Below are 27,962 nucleotides of genomic sequence, written 5' to 3'. Positions count from 1 at the left end.
CACATGCCTAACTTTCTTCCAAGGGCGGACCTACATTATGTTCCAGTCCCATGTTGTGCCGGGAGGTTATGCTAAGAGTAAGGGGCCAGAAGGAAAGACGGTGGGACAAAGGACTATGTGGTATGTCATCAATGCTGCTGTAGCCGCTTCGTGGCGCACCCGCCTCCCACGCTAATGTGCTGCAGTTGTTCTGAAGCAGAAAGGCGCACTCATCGCTAGGATGTTACTTCCTACTCTGAACAATTAAGTTTCATTTCTTAGGACCGTATGGAATATTACAGGCTTCAGTAAAGGAAAATGCACACAGTATTAAACTTTTAATATCAAATCAAGACATTTCGCAAGAAAAAAATACAAAAAAGCACCGAGAAGTTTCATAAAATCATCAGGTTTTTAGAGTTCAGCGTCCCAACCTCGTACGTGTCAGTTTTTGAAAGGTTGGAAATTTGATGAAGTTACCTTTCGAAACCAAAGGGGTTTCCCGAGAAAGCCTCTGTAAAAAAAGATATTTTGGTATAAAGGGCTCTAGAAAACCAGGCGATATGAATCTTGCGCTTTCTCAAAGTCTTTAAGATGCCCATGCAGCACAGGCTTAGGGAGAGAATGATGCGACAAACGCCGCTTCTTCCTCATGGCTCATTCCCGTTGACAATTCTCTGCTGGTCCAGCCGGCTTTTCCGTAGCATCTCCATCTGCTTGGCCCTCAGCCACCTCTCTCGCGACAGCGTGGTCTGACCTGCGCTCAGGGACAGCAGCCTAGGCAAAAATAACAGCAGTCCAATGATGAACCCAATCCTCACTACAGTGCCCTATGAGGACTTCTCCAAAGATAGCTGTATCCTTTTGTAGGTCTCCTTGTACAGACCTTTACAAATACCTTGCACTTTCAGTCCATGGCAGAAACAGACCCATACCAGTGTTACTGTCTCAGGTCATGTCTACACAACCCCATCATCCTACAAGTCACTGCAGAAGAGTTTCAAAGGACACATTTTCTTTGGATATTTTATGCAAATCCAGCAGTCACTAGCAAGTGATCTTTTGCAGTTAGGGCCAGTTAAGTAGCCTAAATGCCCACGTGTGATTAAACTACCCATTGATATTGCAGACTTCAATTGATTGGTTTCTCTAAGAGGCTGGCTTTATAAACTGTAAATCCATCAAACTTGCACCTAGTGTACAATTGTTAAAGGTTAATATATGCATATTATTCAAGAATAAAAAGTTAGAACCCCTCATTTTAGCCTTAATGCATGGATGGCTTACTCACAGAAAGTTTTAGCATACGAGTGGAGAGGGGGATGTCAGAGCACCATACATCCACCCTAGTTAAACACTAAGGGCCTGATTACAACTTTGGAGGAGGTGTTAATCCGTCCCAAATGTGACGGATATACCACCAGCCGTATTACGAGTTCCATAGGATATAATGGACTCGTAATACGGCTGGTGGTAAATCCGTCACTTTTGGGACAGATTAACACCTCCTCCAAAGTTGTAATCAGGCCCTAAATCACGAACGGCTACCGTAGCTCAAATTGTAAAAAAGTTGAATGTTTGACTTGTACTCCAAAATAAATAGAGTCCAATTAGGGACGCCATAGAACTACTCTTGGGATACGTGGGAAGACCATTCTTATGGAAGAGGAAGCATAACACAGAGTTTGTTTAATGCTTCGTTATTGGCAACTTCTCCCCACCCTGGTAGGACATTGCCACCAGGACGGATTCAACCTCCTGATGGACTCTGACGAAGGAGGGAGTTCTTGAGCCTAAGGATCCCTAAATTTATGTGCCCCAGGCCTGCTTAGGCTAAACATTAGGGCAGAAACATATTGGCTTAGAGAGATGGTTTGTGCCACTGTCCTCAAAATACAATCTTGTGTTTGTTTTCAGACATACCCGAGATCCCAATTACTAAAGGTGATATACCAGGGAAAGGCAAGGTATTTTTAGTTTATCTGGATCCCGCCATTGTCTAATAGATTTTTTTATTTTTTATCTATGAACTCCCTTCTTCGTCTGAGTCCATCAGGAGGTTGAGGGCACTCTGGTGGCAGTGTCCTACCAGGTTGAAGAGGGGTTGAAGATGATGAAGCATAACACAAACTTTGTGTGAGGCTTCCTCTTCCATAAGAATGTTTTCCTATGTATCCCGACCGTAGTTTGGTGACAACCCTAATTGAACTCTGTCGTACGCCTAAATACGGAAACTCTCAACCTTTTTACAATTGGAGCTACTGTACCAGTTTGTGACTTGGTGTTGCTCTTACAAAGACCAATTTAAAATCATATAGCCAACACAGTCTCACTTCTGTCACTTGAAGTCCAGAGTGCAGTGCTAGAGACTAAGACTCAATTCCCACTAAAGTTAAATGAGTTTTTTTATTCAAATGACTACTGTCCCAGGACCTTAAGCTCCACCATTTTGCAGATACAGATCTCACATTACCATGAACCAGTAATATGTAGGGGCTAGACCTCACCAGACTGTCATCTGCATTGTTCAAAGTGGCAGACCACACCAGACTTGTAGTGTTCAAAGCTTATACCTCAGTGGCTGCTCCAGGTCTATGTGAATTTTGGGAAACATCGGATCGCACTCAAGAGTACATCCGATCACCCATCCATGGAACTCAAGACACATCTATGTGACATGCAAAGACTTCTTAACTCACCTGGCAACAACCAGCATTCTGTGGAGGTCATCAGCTGTGATACTCTGGGGGTCGTACTTTCGCATTTCTACAAAATCATCCTCTACAGCCTGTAACAAGACCAACAGTGTAATTAATGATCCCGGATAGAAAGGAAGGATTATGTTACTAACAGTGTAAGCATCTGTTTGTGGCAATAAGTGCTGTAGATTTACATATGCTGCATACTTCTGCCATAGAGAGTTGGGTCCCGATGTGTACAAGTTGTTTTTCTTCGAAGTTGTGAGAGTCACGAGGTTAAGTGACTCCACCTTTTGGTGAAACTGCACATGGGCATCGACTCCATTGTTCGATTGTTTTCCCGCAGTCGGGTGAGAATGGAGTATAAATGTAGTGTTAGAAAGATGTCTATGCATATGAAGAGTAATAAAATCCTGCAACGGCCACAGGTGTATGGTGAGGTGGGTGGGCACATATGAATCTACATCAGTACATGCCACAAACACAGTAAGTAACAATCCGTTTGATGGCAGGTGTGGCTGTAGATACACGTTATGCACAGACTGGAAAGCAGTGCCCACTTCCTAAAACTGTGGCTAACCTGTAGGCATTGCAGTGGTCTGAAAAAGAGTACAGAGCACAGCTTGTCCAACATTTGCTTGTTGTCGTACCAAAACATCCACACAATGTCTAGTAAATGTGTGTGGATTTGACCATGTGGCTGCTTTGCAGATGTCAACTATTGGCATGCCACCCAAAAATGCCACAGATGCACCTATTTTATGTGGTGAGGGATCTCTAGGAGGTACGGGTGGAACTCTTTTAGCTTTAACATAGCATGTTTGGATACATTTAATTATCCATCTTGATATACCTGCTTTCGATATAGCCTTTCCTGTATGTGAAGATGAGAAAGCAAAGTGTTGTTTAATTTTACAAAAGTGTTTAGTCCTATAAATAGAGTACATTATGCATCCAAGGAATGTAGAGCTGTTTCTGCAACTGAATCAAATTGAGGAAAGAAAACTGGTTACTCAACCGATTGGTTAAGGTGAAAAGTAGAAACAACCTTTGGAAAAAGTTTTGAGTTGGTACAAAGGACTACCCTATCCTTTTGTATTTGGAAGAAAAGTTCTTCTAAGGTTAATGCCTGAAGCTCACTCACACGTCTTAGTGAAGTGATTGCTACCAAAAAAGCTACCTTCCAAGACAGAAACTGAAGTGGACAGTTATGGGACCGCCATTTGAACCCTTACCTAAATCTGGTAAGTACAATGTTAAAATTCCATATTGGTGCTGGAGGTACCCTAGGTAGAATTACTCTTAAGACCTTCCATAAGTGCTTTAGTAACAGGAATTTTGAACAATGTTAAATGCTGTCTGTTTTGTAGACATGCTGCTACTGCTGGAAGGTGCAGTCGTATTGAACTGTGTGCTAACCCACAAGTTTATAAATGTAGCAAATAAACAATATTTTGGATAGTTAAATTAAACGGATCAATTTGTTTGTTTTGACATTAAACAACAAACCTTTTCCATTTAGTGGCATAGCATGCTCTGGTTGTGGGTTTGCATGCTTCCTTAAGAAAGGTCATCACTTCTGGAAGCAATTGGAAGTATTCAAACCCTATGACCTCAGGAGCCAAGTCGTAAGGTTGAGTTCTTTGGGATTTGGGTGCTGATTTCTCCATGGGTCTGCGTGAGAAGGTCCAGGAGTAGGGGAAGCTTATCATGTGGAACTACTGAAAGTTCGAGCAGTGTTTTGAAACATGGTTGTTGTGTCCATGTGGGAGCCACCAAAATTAGTGTGAGGTCTGCCTGAGCTTCCTCGCCACAAAGGGAAGGAGAGGTGGAAAAGCGTAGGCTAATATCCCTGACCAACTAATCCACAAAGCATTGCCCTTGGATCCAGGGTGTGATAGCCTGGAGACTAAGTTTGGGCATTTTGAGTTGTTTGCTGTTGCGAACAGATCTATTTGTGGAAATCCCCACAGATGGAAGTATGTTTGTAGACCTTGAGGGAGGAGTTCCCATTTGTGGACTTGTGCTGCATCATGCTGAGTAGATTGGCAAAGTTGCTGTCTGTCCCCAGGAGGTGTTCGACTAGCAATTGAATGTGGTGTCCAATTGCCAAATTGTCTGAGCTAGACAAGACCACTGTAGAGAGTGTGTTCCCCCTATTTCTGCAAATAAAACATGGCTGTTTTACTGTCCGTCCAGACTAACACATCTTGCCTTGCAGGTGAATCAGAAAAGCTTTGAGTGCTAGATGAATGGCTCGAAGCTCCAAGTAATTGATGTGTAGAGCTTGATGTTTGGTGTCACACAGACCTTATATTGAGAGATTGTGTAGATGGGCACCCCAACCTGTGAGGGGATGCGTCGGCTGGGAGAGTGATCTGGGGAACAGAGTCTAGAAACATCCGAGCGTTTCACCATTGCAGAGAAGAGTGCGTGCAGCTGTCTACCAACACTAGCTTGTGTAACTGACCCTGTGCTTGAGACCAGTGAGTCACTGCACACTCCTGCAGCGGACGCATGTGTAGTCGTGCATATGGAACTATTGGAATACAATATGCAATCATGCCTAGAATTCTCTGAACTGTTTGTACCGGAATCTCCTGGTTGGGGAGTATATGTGTCAAGAGAGTTATATTATGAATCCTGAGAGCATTGGGGCAGGATAACCCTAACAATGTTTAGAACAGCTCCTAGAGGGCTGTATCAGAGATGGTCGGAGGTGAGATTTTTGTATGTTGGTGGTAAACCCTAAGTGGTGAAGGATATGAATGGTTGTTTGTGTATGGTAAATACATTGCTGGAGTAAACTGGACTTGATAAGCCACTTGTCCAGATAAGGGAAGACATGAATACTTTGTCAGCATAGACGTACTGAGACTACTGCAAGGCATTTTGTGAAAACATGAGGTGCAGTTGTAACTCCGAAAGGCAGTACCCTTGAACTGGTAATGCCTGCCTTGTATGACGAATCTGAGATATTTCCTGTGTAATTGATGTATTGGGATGTGAAAATAAACATCCTTTAGATCTGAAGTAGACAAGAAGTCTCCTTATTGTAACAGTGGTATTAAATCTTGGAGAGTGACCATATGAAAGTGTTCTGACAGAATGTAATGTATTATTGGTCTGAGAGCTAGAATTAGGTAAAGGGAGCCATCCTTTTTGGGAATAAAAGTATAGGGAATATACCCTTGTTCCTTGTTGATGAATAGGAACTACATCTATTGCTACTTTCTGAAGGAGAGCTATTACTTCTTGATTTAACAGTTGTAAATGTTCTACAGAGAGTTTGTTCTTTCTGGGTGGTATGTTTGGAGGTGTGTTGATGAGCTCCAGGCAATAACCATGTTAGATAATATCCCACACCCACTGTTCTGTTATGTTTTGCCAGTTGGGAAAAAATTGTTGTAGGTGTCCCCCAACAGGTGTTGTGTGATCGGGGGGGGGGGAATGAGAGAGTAACCACTCTTGCCTGAACAACGCATGGCTTTTTTCTGTGCCTTAACCACGCATGCGCTGAGCTACGCATATGCGTTGCTAAGGCACAGAAAAAGCCATGTGGTTTTCGGGAGAGGATGCAGTGAGTTAAGTTAAGTGGGGCTGGCGCAGACATTATGGTGGGTTGGGGTATTTCTATTTTGTTTTTTAAAGGGGCAGGTGTGGGGGATTTGTGTTTTTTTTAAGGGATTAGGGCGGGGTCTGTTTTTTTTTTTTGGAGGAGTGGAGGGAGTTTGAAGGATCGGGAGAGGACGCAGTGAGTTAAGTGGGGTTGGTGGATAGTTTTTAGCTGTGGGGCAGATTTAGAGCTTGTTCGGGGTAATTTAGTTTGTGAGGGCAGGTAGGGGGTGTCTGGATAGTTTTCTTTTTAGGGCTTTGGATGGGGGGGTGGGGGGGGGGGGGGAGGGTCAGGGTAATTTACTTAGGGGAGAAGGTTTTGGGGCTCAGGGTGGGTTGGGGCCATTCCGGGTAGTTTACTTTTTAGGGGTGGGAGGTGGGGGGGTCAGAGTAGTTTTGTTTTATGGGACGGGGATGGGGGTCAGGGTAGGGTTTTTTTTTTTCCTTTTTTTTTTAGGGTTCAGAGTTAGGGGGTGGAAATGGAGGGTCGGGGTACTTTAGTTTCTAAGGAACGGGGTGGGGGCTAGGATAGGTTTTTTTAGGGTGGGTCGGTCGGGCTAGTTTAGGTATCAGAGGTGGGGGCAGTTTTGGGCCTCTGGGCGGGTGGTGAGTTTTTGTGTGATAGAACCACGCATGCGGTTTCACATGCCATTTCCACACATGCCTTTACTAGGCATGCTTTTACAACAAAATTCGTTGTAAAGGTATGTGTGGCAAAGGCATGAGGGGAAACAACGCGGTTGTGGTTCAGACTGCCTTGTTAAGGCATGGGGTGTTCCGGCATTCGTCGTTCCATCATACAACCAGAGGTACGTATGGAGACACCTCTTCCTCGGAGTTGTTTCCCCTTATGAGCCTCTCTAAAACCCTCTAGAAGGGGATGCAGGGTGTTGTTGCCTGAAAGAGGTAGAGGAGTCTGATGTTGTCTGCTTATTGTTTTGTTTGAAGGCAGGTTTGCGAAAGGAACCTCGATTACCAGGAGTTTGAAGGGCTCCCATAGATTTAGAAAAAATTAAAAAAGGATGCTGATGTTGCTAACAAAGGTGTTCCTGATCCGAAGGGGAATACAAAGTGTTTGTTGAACATCATGTTTAAAACCTGATATACACAACCAGGCATGCTGTCATGGTAAGGCACTAGTGTTTATACCCCATGCAGCTGTATCTGTAACATCAAGAGCACATCTAATAGAATTATTAGATATTAACTTGCCCTCTTGTACAAGGTGGTGTCCTTTCTTCTTAAACTCTTCAGGGAGATGTTGAATAAGATCTTCTATCTCATCCCAGTGTGCTCTATGGTATCTTGTCAACAGTCCTTGGGTGTTGGCATTTCTCCAGTGGTTGGTGTTTGAACCCTCACCTTTTGCCAGATGCATCAATAAGTTGGGACTCTGTCTGGAGGAAGTACAGCCCCAGAAGTTTGGGAATTCGATTGTTTACGAGCATTGAAAACTACCAGGAAGTCTGGAGAAATTTGTCCTCTAATATAAGCAGGATCTGAAGGCGCAGCCTTGTAATTTTTTTTTAAATCAACTCTAGGCATGGTTATTCATGCACGGACAGGACCTTTAAAAATTTCAACCACATGACGTGTCATACCCTTTAACCTGAACAGATATTGAGATGCCCTAGTGGTGGAGGAAAGGGGTTTAAATAAGAAAGCATCCTCTATAGGGTCCTTGTGTACTGGGACCTGATGAAATGCAGCCACCCTAGTTACCAATTCATTGAAAGATGTGATGTCATCTGGTGGAGATGGCCAAGGGTCTAATGGTGTCTGCTGGGCGTCATGATCCCCCGATCTTCTATATATGATTGTAGAGATCTCCCGATTAGATCTTTAGCCTCAGTGTGAATGTGGTGGTGAACTAGGTGGAGGAGAGGGTGGTAAAGGTGGAGGTATTGGACTGGTGACCAGGTCCTTTCTCTGTATCTTGTGAGGAGGTGTCTGTACATGAATAGTCTCCTCAAATGAAGTCTGACGTTTCGAATGAGATGGTTTGTCAAGGATCCGACCAGTATTTGGTTGAAAATGGATTGTCTTGTTTTGGATCGAGCTTCTCTGCCATAGTTTGTAAGATAGGCTCTGGTGCCGAAACAGTTATTCTCGACCAAGATTAAAAACTTTCGATGCCAAAGAGGGCTTGAGTTCCGATGCCTATGTTGTCGGAACCAAAGACCGCTCTGGCTGGGTTGATGCCGAAACCGTCGGAGCCAGTTTATGGGTGGAGTCTTTAGGCTTGGCCTTTGGTGCAGAGCCGGAAGGCAGGGCATCCTTGGTAATTTTTTGGTGCAGACCATGGCCTGACTGTTCTTGTTCAGGCGAAGACTAATGTTTTTTGGCAGGTGTAATATGGGCCTTTGTACTCACTGCGTGCTGTGATGGAACTTCTTGTGTCTACAAGCTGGTTTCATTCTCAGAGTCCGATTCAGAAATCGATAAGGCCTCTTCTTCTGCCGAAGAAGCTTCATGGAACTCTTCCTCTGGCTCGATGTCTTGGAGACTGAAGATGTCCGGTGTCTCTTCTACTTCTTTTCACTGCATTTCTTTCTGAAACACCCAACGATCCTGCAGCGTTTTCTTCAATCGAAGCGATCAACAGGCCTCACAATTTTCTCCGTTGTGATCAGGGTATAAGCAGAGGTTGCAAACGGAGTGGAGGTCTGCATGGAGATATTAGGCGTGACACCTGGGACTAAACTGAAAAGGTGTCCGTTCCATCAGTAGCACATTTCTTATGCGTACTGAGCTATGAAATAATGGAGGTCCGACTCAGCAAGGCCCAAAGGTCAGGAATGAAAGTCATCAACCTGACAAAGGGAGATTTGCTTGTGAATGGGACGTGAACTAAAACAATACTGACGAGTATGGGATTGTAAGCTGTTCCAAAGGGAGCCAGAAACTGTCTCGAACTGACGAACACGTCCAAACCCGATGGCGGAAAGAAAACAATTTGACAATGGAGTCGATGGCCATACGCAGTACCACCAAGAGGAGGGGTCATTTTACCTCATGACTCTCACGACTTCTTAGACGAGAAAAAGCTTGTACACATCCGGACCCAACACTAGATGGCAGAAGTATGCAGAGTATGTGTATCTACAGCCACATATGCCATCGAAGACTAAATTACAGAGTGCCGTGAGGAGGAGTCTTGAATCAAACTGTATAAAAACAAACAAAAAAAAAGACTTGTGTCCTGGTACAACCTAATTCTACCACTGTTTCTGACCTATACATCAATGAACTAGCCAAACAAGGGAGCATGTAAGTCTACAGTACAGTGTGCCCTTGTTTCAGACCAGCCCTGTATTGAAACTTTGATAAAGTTTAGGACTCATACATTTCACATGTTGCTGCTTTAAACAGACAGTGTGGACGAATCCATAGGCCTTTTTTAAGCCTCACCCACCTTAGTCACCTCATCTGATATGCTGTAATCCATCAACCTCAATAAGCTGACATACATGCGGAACTTATTCAGCGTGGACGGCAGTACAGCTGCTAGAAGACTGACCATGTACTCTTCCATGTTGGGTGGGATAATCTGCGGCTGGAGATGTACCTGGCAATCAGACTTTGAAAAGGGAAAAATGCTCATTAATATTAAAATATACATTAATCTTTAATGACCAGTGTTCGTAACCATGCACCCTACCAAGCAGGATACAATCACTTCAGTGGCACATAAGGGAAGATTGATCACGCTTTCCACTCATTGGGCTGGTAACGTTTGGTTGGATGACTGCAGCCAGCTGTAGGAATGAACCACCCTTGAGGAAGGATCTGCATGGTACTTTCTCTACTGTTGTCACCAGACTTCCACTTGAGCCCCATAAAGCTGTTCTTGCCATACAAGTAGTGAGTTCCTTGATTAGTTATTTACAGTTTTAGCAAAATAATCTCTTAACAAGATTTTATAGACACATAATTGCCTTGAAGATTGTTAGTGACAGCTGTGGGCTACACAAATTCTCAACAACGTTACATTAGCAATGCCTTTCCTTCTCCTTATGTTTTCATTAGCTGCATATGTACATTTTAATCCCTTCCTTTGCCCCTAGTTCCAGGAAGAGTTCATTAATTCCCAATGCTGCTCTGGGAGCACCAGGAGGTCATTCAAGATTAGTCAAGAACATCACACAAATTTCCATGATCATTCTTCCAAACCTTAAAAGTCAGGTTCTCTCTTACTTGTAGAAATGTGCCTGAAAAAGTGTTACAATTTGCACGTTCCTGACACTTTGAAGTTGGATCTTAAATACTGCCAACAATGTTGTCATTTTTGCCTGCACAGCTTGAGATAACCCTGGCATACCGGCAGAAGAGATTTGCTCTCAGACGTGATCAGCACATTCACATTACTCCGGAATTCCATCCGGTGAAAGCTGAAGTCATAGTCCACCTTTTGCCACGTGATGAGGTTTCCAAGTGCTGTTATGTTGTGCACCCCTAAAGAAAGAACAGGAGCATTAGTGTCGGTCACCAGGACAATTTCAACCTAAAAGGGCAAAAAAAAAAGTAGTAAAGATCTCCTTGCGCCTTTTGTCAGCTTTTCAGACAAACTCTTACAGCTTCAATCCTCCACATAAGGTCACTGACAAAGGCAGCTCCAAACACCCTCTACTAACGACAGGCTCCCCACTGTTTACATTAAAAAACAGTCTACCATAGAATATGCAGTATTTTGATATCCATAGCTTCCATCACTGACCATGGCACCGACACCTCTTTCAATATTTTAATAAAGTGTACCAGAAGATGCCTTTCAGTCGGTGAATAGCCAAGAGCCCCATATTTGCATTTTTGACCATCTATTTGGCAAAGTGATGTGACTAAGGGTGGGGCACAGGCTGGGTAGGTCGATTTGCAGAGGAGAGCACGGGAAAGGCCACCAATCAGATCAGACAAATGCAATATCTGAAATCTCTCAAGCATTAGGATAGCACATATAACAGACCGCAGAGAAAAACATGTATTAGCGGAGACTAAATGGCAAGACAAAAGAGGGGTGTCAAAACCAGTGAACTGTAGAGCAAGGCAAACAAACTTCCACAGACTTCCAAATGCCAGACTCTGAATACTTCTATTGTTTGGAATGTCTAGCTTAATGTTTAGTATTAAGGTTTAAAGCCGATGCACACTAGACACCTTAGATGACATGTGGTTATTCCTAATCTTGGGAGATCAAATACAAAATCAGCAGACCACATATTAAATTCATTTGCAAGAAAATACATGTTTTTCTCTGTTGCTCCTGCATATGTTGGAAGCAAGTCAGTGCAAAGACTTTAGTAAAAGCCTTTAGTAACTGGGCAAATAATGCATGTTCCACATTATTGGTGTTGAGAAATAAATATTGATCAAGAACAATCTCCCTGGAACAGGCTACAGCCACTGGGGGCACCATGTGAGTAGAGCACGGAGAGTCCCAGATCCTGGAGGATGTATTGATAATAAAAAAGTCAATCATCATATCAATTGTAAACGGGCATGGCTGTGGGACATTTTGCTCAGAATGTTTATACAAGGAAGGATTCAGCTTTATGCTATCAAATATAAAATAACAAAATTCTGATAACAAAAATATTTTTAAAAATCCTGTAAAACCAGAGTCCATCACCAAAGACCTGCTACAGTAGGAGAGGTAAGGTGACAGGCTGTAGCCCCAAATCCTTGAGGGGGCACAAGTTGCAGAGATGCCACTGCTGGAAAAGGAGTCCTGGACTACAAAAGACTGTGATGCGAACAGGTATCTGGGTACTAAGAAGCACTACTCCAAACTGATAGGAAATCACAAAGATGTAGTCGGGAGAAAATGGGAGGAACCACTTTGGTGGAAGGGGATGTGGTCTTCAACCATTAATCAGATTTTCTTTTTTAAAGGCACACCAATGAACAGACAAGTGATTGGCTGCAGGATCTCCCCGGGTTCCAGGCCTTGACATGGCTGCAGTGAGCCTGCTGACATGTTATCAGATGATAAAACTGAGCACCTGGATGATCTTTTAGGGAGGGGGAACTATTGGTGGTATTGTGGTTCAAACTGAGTCACTAATAGCGGAACAGAGTACAGCACCTGGAATGGTGCTGGGCACGGAGATGGAATCAGTCACTACAGCTAGTTGTGGGGAGCTGCCCCTAGAAATTTTGCTGAAACACTGACCAAGGAAGCACTGATTACCATCCTTCAAAGCGCTAAGTGGAGAGTGTGATTTGAGCTGCAAATACAAGTAATAAAGCGATGATGGATCATGATGGCTAACATCTCTCTGAGCTGTATCATGCAACACTGATTGGGAAAGGTGTCTTCAGGGATGTAAAAAAAAAAAAAAACAGCTTTGGGGTGAAGGCCATTATGGTGTCATTTGGTTTCCCAGCAAGGCAGAGGGTGGTTTTCATTGGAAAGAATTTCTTGTTGCCACAAGTGAACTTAACCATGAACCTCTGGGAATTAATGGCTTACAGATGTTACAGGGTGACATGGAACTAGGGTAGCTGTCTGGCAATGGTGGCAGGGCAGTACCTTTGTATAACCGGTGATAAAGTTTTGGGATTTTTTTTTTGTCTTACATTGAGTATTGTTATTTCACTCTAAAAGTAATGTTTCAGTTTTTCAGGGCGTCATGTCGCTTACTATTCGATTCTAGAATACAGTGGATTTCAATTTCTTCATTGGTTGAAACTGGGAATTGTGTACTGTCCTATGTCTCATATTCATAAATGTTATTTATCTGCTTTACGTTGTGAGGGGGAATACAATTATTTAACTCAGAAAATAAAGGTGAAACGATTTAAGCAAACTATCATTAAAACGCTTCTCCTTCATCCGTGTGTCTGTATTTGGTAAGCTGCAGCCAGTTAATTTGCAAGATATTTTGGATGCAGATTCACCTTCTGAATTTCCACCTGGCGTGCACCAACCCTGCGTACGAACATCAGTTCCTTCCATTCCATGCTCAATACTGCACATCCAGAGCCCTGCACCCAACTCTTCATCTGTGTTTATCAACTCCAATAAATTTGTGTTAAGGAAAATGAAAATGAAAATGTCAAAGACCACACACTTCAAACCGTGCCAAGGCTGCAGGAAGCAGAGGTCTGTTACAAATCCACAACATTTCTACTTGTGGTGCCTAGGGTCTAGACACAACTCCCAAGTCTTGTGATAAAGGCTCCCTGATGCACCCAAAGTGCCACTTAGAGTGGGGGTGAAAAAATAGGGTAAGTTATCATCCAGCAGCGAACCTGCTCCAAATGGCAATGCTCCCACTCAGAGTTCCTGTCCTCACACAAGTCAAAGGCTAGAGGCAAGACTTGCTACAAACACAAGAACTACTTACCGCTTGAACAATCCTGATTTAAGGGGAATTTGTGCAGTCAGCACTCTAAGGACCTGATTTCCAATCTGGTCCCCACGAGCCGGAGCAACCTTGGCCATTTTCACTCTCAGGGCAGCAGTGGGCATGACGGACACTGCAAGGTCAAAATTACAAATCCAATTTTAGCCCTAGAATATTTGGGGAAAGAGCAACTTTCCCCAAATATTCCAGGGGGCTTATTTTGTATTCCAACTCCACTCCTGGAAATTTTGGGGAAGTTATAAATTCCCCAAGTATTTTTTAGGAATAGTTGAAAAGTAGTATTTTGAATGGCAGAAAATAGTCCCAGTAGGGCGCAGCTCAGAAAAAACAACTAGAATTACTGCCACGCTGGCAGATATAGCTCTTCTGGAAACCCAAACCGCAGCTTTTTAAAACAATCACACCTCCACCGGGAGTGCATTCATGCCCCACATAATGCCAGTGATAAGACATTGACTGGTAGAGCCCAGCCCCACGCGGACTGCCCTGTATGATATTTGGAGGGTGCCTGGGGACCACACTGACACCATTAGCCCACTTCAGCTTGGGCTATGCGGCTCCGTACAGTCAAGTGTGACGTCAGGTTTTTGGCGGTTACATTCCACACATTTCTTTCTTGGGTGCCTACGGATGCAGGGGAGCAGCTTCTCTACTCCAAGGGAGTTCTTATTGAGGATTTGCGAAGCACTGGCAGCTCTCCCAGTTTCTTGGAGGCTGCAGCAGCAGGACAGATCAGTTGCTTCCCGAGGGTCGGGTGCAGCAGGCTTCTTGTAGACTCCTTTTGTGCCCACACAGATCAGAGCATCTGGTATCAGGGGTGTCCCACAAATATTCAATTTAGGGAGTACTAAGGGGAGTGAAGGGTTGTAGCCAATGGGCTACTCACCCTTCGGGTCACCATAACCCCTAGATGACCACTTCCTGTGGGGAGTGGGCGTCACCTTGTCCAGCGATCCTAATTTCCACTAAACTAAAGATGGTGGAATTTCCTAATTAATGTCCACTTCAGGCTGGTCACCCTAGGGGGTTCCCAGTCTGGAATTGTGACACGCCTCCTTCATAGCTCATTTTCCCACCAGAAGGGGCCGGAGAGGAAGGGGGGTTGGCATCTTCCTTGGAGGAAAATCAAAAAATCAAATCTGCATGCCAAAGGCAGTGGAGTTCTTTGAAGCTCCTGCCCTGGAATGCAGGCCATCCTGTGAGGAGGGGCATGCAATACCCTAGCCCGGACAGGCTTTTGTTTCTGGCCCCTCAGGAGCAGAGGCTCTCACCCTGGGAGGTCAGATTCTTATCTGTTGGTGGCAGGTTGGCCAGAACCGGTCACGGTTGGTAGGTTTTTCAGGGGGGACTTCTAAGGTGGGTGCATGTATTAATAAATCCTTCACTGGAATCAGTGAGGGATTAAGAATACAAGATTTTTGATAATAAACATCCCTAGGTTTAGAGAAGCCATCATGTAGCTGGGGAACTCATTGACCAGTGTCCAGGACATGTATTTAAAATGGCTTCCCTTCACAATCACTATGTCTAAGAATTGACAAAGACATAGTAAAGGCATAATTGCTCATGCATATATGCCCTCGCCCTCACTGGCAATATAATGCACCCTGCCTTAAGATTGAAGGTCTGCTGTAGGAGTGACTTACAGATATTACAAGCAGTGTTGCAGGGGACATAGCACAAAAGTGTGTGCCATGTTTTTTTAAAATTTTGGGAGCACCTTGTCACGCAGCCTGCAATTGCAGCCTGCATAAGGTTGGTGCCGGGTCCTTAAGAGTACCACAAGTTGTGCTGCAGCTCTGAGGGTCCCTCTTCAGTACCCATGCCCTAGGTACCAGGGGTACCATTTTACTAGGGACTTATAGAAGGGCTGACGGCCACTAGTCACTAGGGGAGGAATACTGGCACTTGAGACCTCGTTAGCAGGAACCCAGTGGACTTCAGTAAAAGTTGGATCTACAAAACAGGCAAAAAGCAGGAGGGGCGTACTGCATCCAGAACCAAGCTCCCTACACAAGCCCCCCTCTCCCACTCCCCATCCCCAGGCAGACAGGCCAGGAGACTCCGCTAAACCTGGGAGAGTCTTCCTAATCTGTCAGGTGAGGAAAAGTGAGTGAGCATGCCGTATGGTTGCAGGGCCTACGCTACCTCACATCCTACTGCCCAGGTCATTTCCTTTGGGAAGCTGACCTACCTCAACAGTGTTAAGAACCCAGTTAGAATGCTCTTGGTTTGCTTTCTCCTTTTCTTTGGAATGAGAGGTATCCACCTCTTCTAACCTTATCTTAGCCAGGGCAACACCTAGCTTAGCTAAAGAGGCCACCCACAAATGGAGTAACCCCACAATGACCAACAGGGACAGGGGCCCTAGTTTGCTATTTGACATGAGGTCAGAACACCATTCCAAGGACAGTGCAGAAATAAAGGCTAGCACCCAGCAGAGGCCACTGACAGCTGTCAGTGCCCAGAACCACACCTTTATGTCTTTTAAATACTTTAAAAATTCATAACTCAAAAAGTACTCATCTGACACTGGTGATTTTTATCAAAGATTATTTGAACTTGTTATTTTTTTTTTTAAATAGTGCTGGATGTCTTTGAGTGCGCGCCGCACTTGCTGCATGAGTGTGTGCCTTACATGCTTAGTACCACCCTCTGATATGTCTAACTCCTCAACCACACTACCCATTATTTGTTGTGGAAAGCATGTGTTGAAGGCAATTGATGTTTATGAGTGGATTGGTGTTACACTATGCTAAATCCAGTAGACCGGTGTTTTGTTAGACAATCTTACAAATTACCATGGTAGGTAAGGACATACACATATAAATACATACATACATAGGCTTTAGTCAGCTGTCTTCGGTCACCTGCCGGTCTTCTGCTTCTGGTTGGAGGGAGTTTCATTTACACACTGCTTCCATAAATGATAGCATAAATCTATGAGACATGGGTCACTCACATCTGCTATCGTCTCTATTGCCTTTTAAATTATGACATTTATTCCAACATGTGCACATTCTGCTGGAGAATGAGTGCACTTCATTGTCAGGGATGGTATGCCAGCATGTTGGCTTTCAATTGCCCCATTTATGTCTTTCCTTCTCTTTACTTTAATATTTAAGGGCAATTTACAATTCCCTGGACAGTGCTACGAGGCTGTTCACTTGCCTTTTCTTTCATCCACAATATTCCTTGCCCTGTGCTGCTACTGCCTCTAAATAAAGTGAGATGATGGAATAGTATCTGTCGATAACAGAGGTTCTTCACCTACTCGGGGGGTCACTACTGTTTTGAAAATTAGATAATATTCACAGATTAAATATATACATAAAGAAGCAAAGTTTAAAATTGAAAAACTGTCTGTAAAACATTCTGCAAATGCGAAGGAATTTGAAATAGAAGGCTAAAAATTAAGTTGGTATCCTTAAATTGATTTGTGGGAGCAGCACAAGTACAGCAAACATAACATAGTATTGATGTTTGCTGGCCTCAATTGAAACCCTGGATTCCAGTAATGGTTCAGCTGGAGTCTACAGAAGTCTAGAGGTTAGAATTGCTGCTCTATAGTGTTCCATTATTTAACCATTCCAGGTGACCAGCATACTCCTTCTATACATGGTGGTTATAATGGAAATTTAAAGCAATGATACTCTAGGTACAATACCATCGCCAGTGGCTAATTTTATTTGCAAGCATATGCCAGCCTTGTTTAAGCAGCAGCACATTTCTTCCTACTTTTAATTCATCCTGCATATGTTGTTGAGCTTGCTTGTGTTTTATTGTGGTTGTGCATGTGAGTGAAAGCAAGAATGTGTGTGTGGGTAGAGGAAAGTATGCATGAGTGTAGAAAATGAGCAACAGAATGCATGAACAATAACTTAGTGAGTGCCTGAGCCCAACAACGACTGAAGAAGCATTTTTGAAAACAAGACATCCTGGCATCAACAACGTTTTTGTTTTTTTACTTTAACTCATTTGTTAAATATGTTTGGCTCATTAAGTTTGATTGTAATTTGCAATCACTAAATCAGGGTGTTGGACAACAATTGTACAAACATGTGTAAGCAAATTTCAATTCTTCTGCACAAGACAGCAAAATATGTTAAGACAAAGCACACCCTGTACATCTCAAGATCAACCGCTTTTCTCAAAGCACTGCACAATTCTTGCCAAGTCTGCCCAAGTATATTTTGCACCACCTCACCTAATGTGTCTAGCTGTCCTTGCTCCAGGGCAGTTTCATCCACCATGAGGGACGTGTTCCCAGCCAGCTGCAAAAGGCCGCTTACCAGGCGGTTGGCAGTGTAGTCTTTGCGCGGTATAAACTTCAACTCATTCATGTTCTGTATGGTCATTCGCAAATGGTAGGACTGCAAGAAAACACAGGAAGGTGAACCTGTACTCCAGACAAAGCTTTTGCTATATGGTACATGAAGTCTTATTTTTCCTCAATTAGAAAGCACCATTTGTGAATTTCTGAGAATGCGAAATGGCAGATGAGGTACAAGAAAAAAAGTGGAGCTGCTGGTGGTGGTTATGGAAGTGGGCTAACGCAGCCTTGCTGCAGGATAGAGGGAGTGAAAGTGGGGCAATGCTAGGTGTTCATCAGGTGGGATGGAAAATGTCACTTACCCAGTGTACATCTGTTCGTGGCATTAGTCGCTGCAGATTCACATGTTGTGCATAGTCCGCCGTCTGGTGTTGGGTCGGAGTGTTACAAGTTGTTTTTCTTCGAAGAAGTGTTTTCGAGTTCGAGACCGAGGGACTCCTCCTCCTTTGTTCCATTGCGCATGGGCGTCGACTCCATGTTAGATTGTTTTCCCCGCAGAGGGCGAGGTAGGAGTTGTGTATGTTAGTAATAGTGCCCATGCAATGGAATGAATAAGTATGTACCAACTAAGGTTTAAGTAATATATTTACAAATGTACAAATGTTGAAGATAACTTCCAAACGGCTACAGGCTCCCGGGGAGGTGGGTGGGCACATGTGAATCTGCAGCGACTAATGCCACGAACAGATGTACTTTGGGTAAGTGACTTTTTCCGCTCGGTGGCATGTGTAGCTGCAGATACACATGTTGTGCATAGACTAATAAGCAGTTATCTCCCCAAAAGCGGTGGCTCAGCCTGTAGGAGTGGAAGTAGTCTGAAATAAAGTTCTTCGTACGGCTTGACCTACTGTGGCTTGTTGTGCGGATAGCACGTCTACACAGTAGTGCTTAGTAAATGTGTGAGGCGTAGACCATGTGGCTGCCTTACATATCTCGTTCATTGGAATGTTTCCTAGGAAGGCCATGGTAGCGCCTTTCTTTCTGGTTGAATGTGCCCTTGGTGTAATGGGCAGTTCTCTCTTTGCTTTAAGGTAGCAGGTTTGGATGCACTTAACTATCCATCTGGCTTTACCCTGTTTTGATATTGGGTTTCCTCTATGAGGTTTTTGAAATGCAATAAACAGTTGTTTTGTTTTCCTAATTTCTTTTGTTCTGTCAATGTAGTATATTAGTGCTCTTCTGATGTCTAATGTATGTAGGGCCCTTTCAGCTACTGAGTCTGGCTGTGGGAAGAACACTGGTAGTTCTACCGTTTGATTTAAGTGGAACGGCGAAATAACTTTTGGTAAAAATTTTGGATTAGTTCTTAGGACAACTTTATTTTTGTGTATTTGAATAAAAGGTTCTTGTATAGTAAACGCCTGAATTTCACTTACTCTTCTTAGAGATGTGATGGCAATGAGAAATGCAACCTTCCACGTTAAGAATTGCATTTCGCATGAGTGCATGGGTTCAAAAGGTGGGCCCATGAGTCTTGTTAAGACGATGTTGAGGTTCCATGAAGGAACAGGTGGTGTTCTTGGTGGTCTAATTCTTTTTAGGCCTTCCATAAACGCTTTAATGACAGGTATCCTAAATAGTGAAGTTGAATGGGTAATCTGCAGGTATGCAGATATTGCTGCGAGGTGTATCTTTATGGAAGAGAAGGCTAGATTTGATTTCTGTAAATGTAGTAAGTATCCCACTACATCCTTTGGAGATGCATGTAATGGTTGAACTTTATTATTATGGCAGTAGCAAACAAATCTTTTCCATTTGCTTGCATAGCAGTGTCTAGTGGATGGTCTTCTAGCTTGTTTTATGACTTCCATACATTCTTGGGTGAGGTTTAAATGTCCGAATTCTAGGATCTCAGGAGCCAGATTGCTAGATTCAGCGATGCTGGGTTTGGATGCCTGATCTGTTGTTTGTGTTGTGTTAACAGATCTGGTCTGTTGCGCAACCTGACATGGGGTACTACTGACAGGTCTAGTAGCGTAGTGTACCAAGGTTGTCTTGCCCATGTTGGTGCTATTAGTATGAGTTTGAGTTTGTTTTGACTCAATTTGTTTACTAGATATGGAAGGAGAGGGGGAAAGCGTACGCAAATATCCCTGACCAGTTCATCCATAGAGCATTGCCTTGAGACTGCCTGTGTGGGTACCTGGATGTGAAGTTTTGGCATTTTGCGTTCTCCTTTGTTGCAAATAGGTCTATTTGAGGTGTCCCCGAAATTTTGAAGTAAGTGTTTAGAATTTGGGGGTGAATCTCCCATTCATGGACCTGTTGGTGATCTCGAGAGAGATTGTCTGCTTGTTGATTTTGGATCCCTGGAATAAATTGTGCTATTAGGCGAATGTGGTTGTGAATTGCCCATTGCCATATCTTTTGTGCCAGGAGGCACAGCTGTGTAGAGTGTGTTCCCCCCTGTTTGTTTAGATAATACATTGTTGTCATGTTGTCTGTTTTGACAAGAATGTATTTGTGGGTTATGATGGGTTGAAATGCTTTCAACGCTAGGAATACTGCTAACAGTTCGAGGTGATTTATATGCAGTTTTGTTTGCTGTACGTCCCATTGTCCTTGGATGCTGTGTTGATTGAGGTGTGCTCCCCACCCTGTCATGGAAGCATCTGTTATCACGTATTGTGGCACTGGGTCTTGGAAAGGCCGCCCTTTGTTTAAATTTATACTGTTCCACCATAGAAGCGAGATGTATGTTTGGCGGTCTATCAACACCAGATCTAGAAGGTGACCCTGTGCATGTGACCACTGTGATGCTAGGCACTGTTGTAAGGGCCTCATGTGCAGTCTTGCGTTTGGGACAATGGCTATGCATGAGGACATCATGCCTAGGAGTTTTAATACCGTCTTTGCCTGTATCTTTTGTGTTGGATACATGGCTTGTATAACCTTGTGAAAATTTTGAACCCTTTGTGGACTTGGAGTGGCTATTCCCTTTGTTGTGTTGATTGTCGCTCCTAAGTATTGCTGTGTTTTGCACGGCAGAATGTGAGATTTTGTGTAGTTGATGGAGAAACTGAGTTTGTAGAGGGTTTGTATGACATAATCTGTGTGTTGTGAACACTTTGTTAGGGAGTTGGTCTTGATTAGCCAATCGTCTAGGTACGGGAATATGTGTATTTGCTGCCTTCTGATGTGTGCAGCTACTACTGCTAGGCATTTTGTGAATACTCTTGGTGCGGTTGTTATACCGAACGGCAACACTTTGAATTGGTAATGTATTCCCTTGAATACGAACCTTAGGTATTTCCTGTGCGAGGGATGTATCGGTATGTGGAAATACGCGTCCTTTAGATCTAGGGTTGTCATGTAGTCTTGATGCTTTAGCAGTGGTAACACGTCTTGTAGCGTGACCATGTGAAAGTGTTCTGATTTGATGTAGGTGTTTAGTGTTCTGAGATCTAGGATTGGTCTCAGTGTTTTGTCCTTTTTTGGTATTCGAAAGTACAGTGAGTAAACTCCTGTGTTTACTTGTGTACATGGTACCAATTCTATTGCGTCCTTTTGTAGTAATGCTTGAACTTCTAGTTCTAGAAGGTCTAAATGTTGTTTTGACATATTCTGTGTTTTTGGTGGGACATTTGGAGGGAGTTGGAGAAATTCTATGCAATAACCATGTCGGATAATTGCTAAGACCCAAGTGTCTGTTGTTATCTCCTCCCAGGATTTGTAAAACTGACTTAGTCTTCCCCCCACTGGTGTTGTGTGAAGGGGTTGAGTGACTTGTGAGTCACTGTTTGGTTGTAGAGGTTTTTGGACTTTGAAATTTCCCCCGGTTTCTAGGGAATTGTCCTCCTCTGTACTGGCCCCGAAAGCCTCCCCTTTGGTACTGTCCCTGGTAGGTAGACGGTGTTGATTGTGAGGTGCTGGCTTGTGTGGCTTGACCCCGAAACCCCCCTCTGAAAGTTGTTTTGCGGAAGGTGCCGAAAGTGCCTCTGCCCTGCGGGGAATAGAGTGCGCCCATGGCCTTGGCTGTGTCAGTGTCCTTTTTCAATTTCTCAATTGCTGTGTCCACTTCGGGTCCAAACAATTGCTGTTCATTGAACGGCATATTGAGCACCGCTTGTTGTATTTCTGGTTTAAAGCCAGACGTGCGCAACCATGCGTGCCTTCTTATGGTTACTGCGGTATTTATTGTTCTTGCAGCTGTGTCCGCTGCGTCCATGGAGGAGCGTATTTGGTTATTGGAGATGTTTTGTCCCTCCTCAACCACTTGTTTTGCCCGTTTTTGAAATTCTTTGGGCAGATGCTCGATGAGATGCTGCATCTCGTCCCAATGGGCTCTATCATATCGCGCTAGGAGCGCCTGAGAGTTCGCGATGCGCCACTGGTTTGCATCTTGTACTGCGACCCTTTTCCCGGCTGCGTCGAACTTGCGGCTCTCTTTATCCGGAGGTGGTGCCTTGCCTGATGTGTGCGAGTTGGTTCTCTTGCGAGCTGCCCCTACCACGACTGAATCTGGTGGCAGTTGTGAGGTGATAAAAGCAGGGTCTGTGGGCGGTGCTTTATATTTTTTCTCCACCCTTGGAGTTATCGCTCTACTCTTGACCGGTTCTTTGAAGATCTGCTTTGCGTGCCTTAGCATTCCTGGAAGCATAGGCAGGCTTTGGTAGGTGCTATGGGTGGAGGAGAGGGTGCTGAAAAGGAAGTCATCCTCGACAGGTTCTGCGTGTAACGACACGTTATGGAACTCTGCTGCCCTAGCTACCACCTGTGCATACGCTGTGCTGTCCTCAGGTGGCGAGGGCTTGGTAGGGTACGACTCTGGACTATTGTCCGATACTGGGGCGTCGTATAGGTCCCAAGCGTCTTGGTCATCTTGGCTCATGGTGGTATGAGCCGGTGAATGTGACGGAGTCTGTGCCGGTGATGTGTGAGTTACAGGTGGAGGAGAGGGTGGCGGAGTTACCTTCACCATTTTTTGTGGTGTTTGTTCCGGAGTTTGAAACTCGAGTCTCCTTTTTCTCCTGATTGGGGGGGGAAGAGTGCTGATTTTCCCTGTCCCACTTTGTATGAAGTTCCGCTTTTGTGTGTGGTCTACATCAGTGGTCTGTAACTCTTCTTCAAATCTGTGTTTGCGCATTTGAGAGGACAGTGATTGTTCCTCTGTATATGAGCTGGCAGTTGGTTCGGTTGCTGGTCGTTTTGGCACCGAAACTGTGTCTCTGCTTGTTTTCGTCTCAGAGGCGAATTTTTTCTTTTCCGGCGTTGAGCTTTCTCGGCGTCGATCTTCCTCGGTGCCGCTGTCTCTGCGCTGAGCAGCTTGGGTTCCGCTGTCTCTGTGTCGATCTTTTTCGGCAGCACTTTCAGAGTCCCAAGATTGCTGCGTGCCTGTGTCTTGACCCGAGTCGGACGATCTCGGCACCAGTTCGGCCTTTTTCGGTGCCGATGGACGGTCACCTACTTTATGGGTTGAGCCATGGCCTGTTGGCAGTGGCGTCCCCTGGGCCTTGTCTGTTTTCTTGTGTGGTGCTTGCTTCGACGTCTTACTCACGGTTTCTTCGACATCGAATTCCTCCGAGTCCGATTCATGGATGGAGAAGGCTTCCTCTTCTTCTCCTTGTCCCTCGAACTCTCGGTGTCCTGTCGGCGTGGACGCCATCTGCAATCTTCTGGCTCGCCGGTCGCGGAGCGTTTTTCGGGACCGAAACGCACGACAGGCCTCACACGTTTCTTCCTTGTGCTCGGGCGACAGGCACAAGTTACAGACCAAATGCTGGTCTGTATATGGATATTTATTGTGGCATTTAGGACAGAATCGGAACGGGGTCCGTTCCATCAGTGTCGATGTTACACGCGGTCGGGCCGACCAGGCCTCGACGGGGGATCGAAATTTCCCCGAAGGGCTACCGGAGCTCTTCACGATTCGGTGTTGATTCTATTCTTACCCGATCCCGAGCGAAACAATACCGACGTAGTTTTCCGAAGTTAAGACTATCTTTCCGTCCCGAAACCCGGAGCGAAAAGGAACACGTCCGAACCCGATGGCGGAAAAAAAACAATCTAACATTGAGTCGACGCCCATGCGCAATGGAACAAAGGAGGAGGAGTCCCTCGGTCTCGGGACTCGAAAACACTTCTTCGAAGAAAAACAACTTGTAACACTCCGACCCAACACCAGACGGCGGACTATGCACAACATGTGTATCTGCAGCTACACATGCCACCAAACACTTGTTTTCACACACATTTTTAGGTTTCCTGAGTAACCGTGATCGCAAGATTTCCTCACTTAGAACACACTCTGAATACACCATAGTGCAACCGTCGCTGACTGAGATGATGTGGTAACCGAAAAGTTATACTGTCATACCACGGAGTAGGCTTCCTTTACCTACAGAGTAAGTGCCTCACCAACAGTGCAATGAAGGCTTCTGAGGAGCAGCCTCTCCTAATTAAACAGACCACGTACCCAGCAGAGAGCTACAGTGCAGTGATCTTCTACTTGCAGAGAGCGCAGTGTTGTTGCTGGCTAAGGTGAATTTTACTGGTAACCCTTGGTTCCCTTTTCAGCCGGACACAGACACTTTACTTCCAAACATGTCATTTCTGCTGAGTGAAGAAATAGGCAGAGAAATTAAGACATCTAGGTTGCCAATGTGGGATTCCAGAAGCATCAGACCTCTCCCCATCCACCCCAATGGCCTTCAACCAAATCTCACCTCTGATATCTTTAAGGGGGAAGGCCAGTGGCAGGAGCATTCTGCAGCAAGAAGGACTAAGCAATACCAGTACAAGAAATACTTGGAGATTGAATGGATAAATCAATGTGATAGTGAAGATACATATGCTTTTTTGATTTATTATGCATACAACTCTTAAAAAGCAAAAATTATTGGATAAACATGTCCTTTGCTACTTGAGCCTATTCCAAATGCCACCAGGAAAGGTTCGCATTCTCTACAAGACACCCCTATACCCCCCTCTCATCACATCTGACTGCACCATCATTATATTTGTCATTCTGTTGTAAAATATAACAGAGTTAACTGTGCTTTAGCCAAATTTGCCTTTTTAATTTTGCCATTTTTTGCTTTGCCCAAGTTTTAGGGAATTCAAATTTCGAATTGCCTTTTCTAATAAACCAATATCTCTTTTTTTGCTTTTGTCATTGTATTGCAATTCTTTCACACAATTCCTTACAGATGTTGTGATACTCCGCCATACCAAAAGGCGACCAGGTTTAAATTGGAAATGGATGCTTTAGGAAGCCATGTTAATCCTAGAAGCCATTCACTCTCTAACTCGACTGGCCACTAAAATGCAAAGATTAAAAATATTGTACTGGAATGACAATCTTACTGCTGGTACGAGCTGCTGAAGAACCCGGTACAAAAGTTCTGTAAAGGCACTATTCCTGGGACAGCCGCTCAGGTTCAGAGTAAACTTCCCTAATGGCAGAACATCCCTGCGCGAGTACCTGTGGGAAGAAAAGGAATGACAATAGGAGAACAGGGACAGGCTTCAGCCTACGACATATTACATGAGAAGAAATCCCGAGACAAATGTATTAAAGTTTAGTTCCATTAGAATAATTTTAGGGTCACAAAGTTGATTCTCTTTGTGTGCCCTCCCTCTGGCTATATACTCTGTGACCAGAAGCACTCCTGGGCACTTTATATTCTTCCACAGTGAAATTCATCAATTTGCATAGCTTACCTGAGTTAACCAGAGCGTGGGCACAAACTAATATACAGCAAGAAACCTTTACCAAAAGTTACTTTCCACTTTCAACTTTTGGGATCTTGGAGATGGCTAAGGAAATTACTCCCACCTGCAGTTTCACTCAGTCCATCAAATGCGATCACATATGGACGTCACTGCCATATGGTTGTATTCCCACATTAAACCAATTCCATCGTTTTTTCCTGACAAGACAAGTAGCCCCTTGGAGATACGCTGAACTGTGCACACTTAACACAATGGAACCTAAGGAATAGGGGTGCTAAGCACTAGGCTAAACTTCCTCTCATGTTTGGGTAACATCATTGACTTAAAGGACAAGGATTAAGATAAGAGTCTAAGTTTTATTTCATGAAATATAGCGAGATGCATCCCACAGAACTGCTGTTTGATAGAAGACTATAGAATGGAACAAATGCGGACTTGGTTGGTGTAATGAGCACAGCGATCCTTCTGTAGATCAAACTATCAGTGTGTGAGTTGCACATGGTGAGCTACAGCCCTAAAAATATAGGGCCTTTGCCTAGACCTGCAGAAACTACAGCAGTTGGGATCAAGTAGAGACTGAGCCATCCTTCCAAGACTACTGGAGAGATGCAGGTTGTCCAAGCAAATAGCTACATCCAAAATAGCATCCTTCATTATAAGGAGATTAGTTAAATGCAACTCACTCAGTGGTGAGAGGATTCTCATTAGGGATCTCTGAAAGATTTTGTCTTGTGAAGAGTTGTTTTGGGAACCACAGAACAATGCTACTTGGAGGGATTTATCTTAGCCCTTTGGCAATATACTCATGCTGTCGGGTGGCTATTGCCCAGCTGTGAAAAACAATTAAATGTGTATAGGTAAGACGAGGACCCATCTTTTGACAGTACTTCTTAGGCTGAGCACGAAAGGAGAGTCTCCAGTTTTCTCATGTTCACTGGGAAGAACCAAGGAAATGAATGGGCTACACCCCAAAACATTTGTTTACTGACTGAGGCAAGGCAAACATTTTTGAGAAACCACGATTGGGCATGTAGCAGGGTATTAGACAACAGTTTGGTGAAGTAGATGGCATGTGACAATGAAGAGCTTGGGAGGGTCACAAGAATGTGTTGCACTTCCTGCAATCTCATATTAGGACCTAGTTTGAGGATATTATGACTGGGAAGACACTGCCAGACTACCTCTGCACTAAACGTAATGCAGGTATAGCAGAAGATGAGACCAGATGCAGATCAGGTTCTGCGAGTGCTTCAGCTCGTCTTACTAGCCCTATAATTCTAGGTCTACCATATGGACTTTTTTTTTGTAATCATTTCAAGAAATAGAACATCACTGCCCGTGTGCAGTATCTAGGAGCATTAAGGATTAAAATGGTTTATTTTTGAGAAAGTAACCATACCATTACCTACACCCACTGGCCAATGAGGGAATAACAACTAGTTCCCGACAACAAACAAAGCCTCGATGTGATCTTTTACCAATACAACACATGCTGTTTCCTTTCCTCTTATTAGATGGTTTTGAGTGTCCTTCAGTGAATTATATGCTAGTCTTCATCTGGGAGCCCCCAATGTAGCTCCCTCTCCCATCTTTTCTGCCTGGGTGACCTCTCCAAAGAGAGGATTAAGAGAAGAAGTTTGTATACGTGACATTATGAGTTTGTCATGGTACCTCTTCAGCATTCATTTCTTGAAAACCATGAGGTCCTTTCACAGCTCCCTGGCTCCTGGACGGGTGCAGCACCCAATGATTCACTTGGCGATAGTGAAATATTCATTTCAACCTATCAATTTCCTCCACATGTAACAGTAAACCCACCCTCAAGTACGTGTCCTGCTATGCTTTGAACTCTCCACATTATCGCAGGGTGATATTAGAGTTGGCCAAAATGGATGCAGGAAAGAACGGGTAATTAATAAATTCCTCCCTTCAGACTGTGCTTGTCCCACATATCACACGTCAAAATGGCACAGAACTTTACTGATTAGTTCCTCTTGCATTCCTGCATAAGCAGATCACTCGGCTGTTTGCCTAAGCTGCACTGCTGCATCTATTTTGACAACAGTCTCTGTAGGCTCTGTCGCCTCTCCTCCCCAATCGCCGTCTTGTGCCCCTCCATTCTGGGGCATTCAAGTCTCCAGAGCATCTGCAGAAGGGGGAAGGCCTGTCGGTACTGTGATTCAAATGTGAACCATTCCCCTGCAAAGCCATACCCCCCACTCAAAGCATATTTTAAATATAAAATATTAATTTTAAAAGACCTTTTGCATTGACAATATGCTTACAAAAGATAAC

At 44.2% G+C, this 27,962-nt stretch overlaps 1 protein-coding gene across 2 annotated transcripts in view; it reads right to left on the bottom strand.

Annotated features, from left to right (window-relative positions):
- Window positions 1-298: 298 nt before the first annotated feature.
- The window catches only part of MCMBP (minichromosome maintenance complex binding protein), a 124,162-nt gene continuing 96,498 nt past the window's right edge, over window positions 299-27,962 (bottom strand). For both annotated transcript variants that reach the window (XM_069239231.1, XM_069239232.1), the window contains exons 11-16: window positions 25,299-25,416; window positions 17,868-18,033; window positions 10,615-10,748; window positions 9,709-9,873; window positions 2,679-2,767; window positions 299-756 (exon numbers count right to left, since the gene is read on the bottom strand). In XM_069239231.1, coding sequence (XP_069095332.1) covers window positions 630-756; window positions 2,679-2,767; window positions 9,709-9,873; window positions 10,615-10,748; window positions 17,868-18,033; window positions 25,299-25,416 — 799 coding nt within the window. In that variant the 3' untranslated portion in view covers window positions 299-629. The remainder of the gene's footprint in view (window positions 757-2,678; window positions 2,768-9,708; window positions 9,874-10,614; window positions 10,749-17,867; window positions 18,034-25,298; window positions 25,417-27,962) is intronic.

Source organism: Pleurodeles waltl, chromosome 6 (genome assembly GCF_031143425.1).
Source record: "Pleurodeles waltl isolate 20211129_DDA chromosome 6, aPleWal1.hap1.20221129, whole genome shotgun sequence".
NCBI lineage: Eukaryota > Metazoa > Chordata > Amphibia > Caudata > Salamandridae > Pleurodeles > Pleurodeles waltl.
This window is presented reverse-complemented; position numbering and strand designations above follow the sequence as displayed.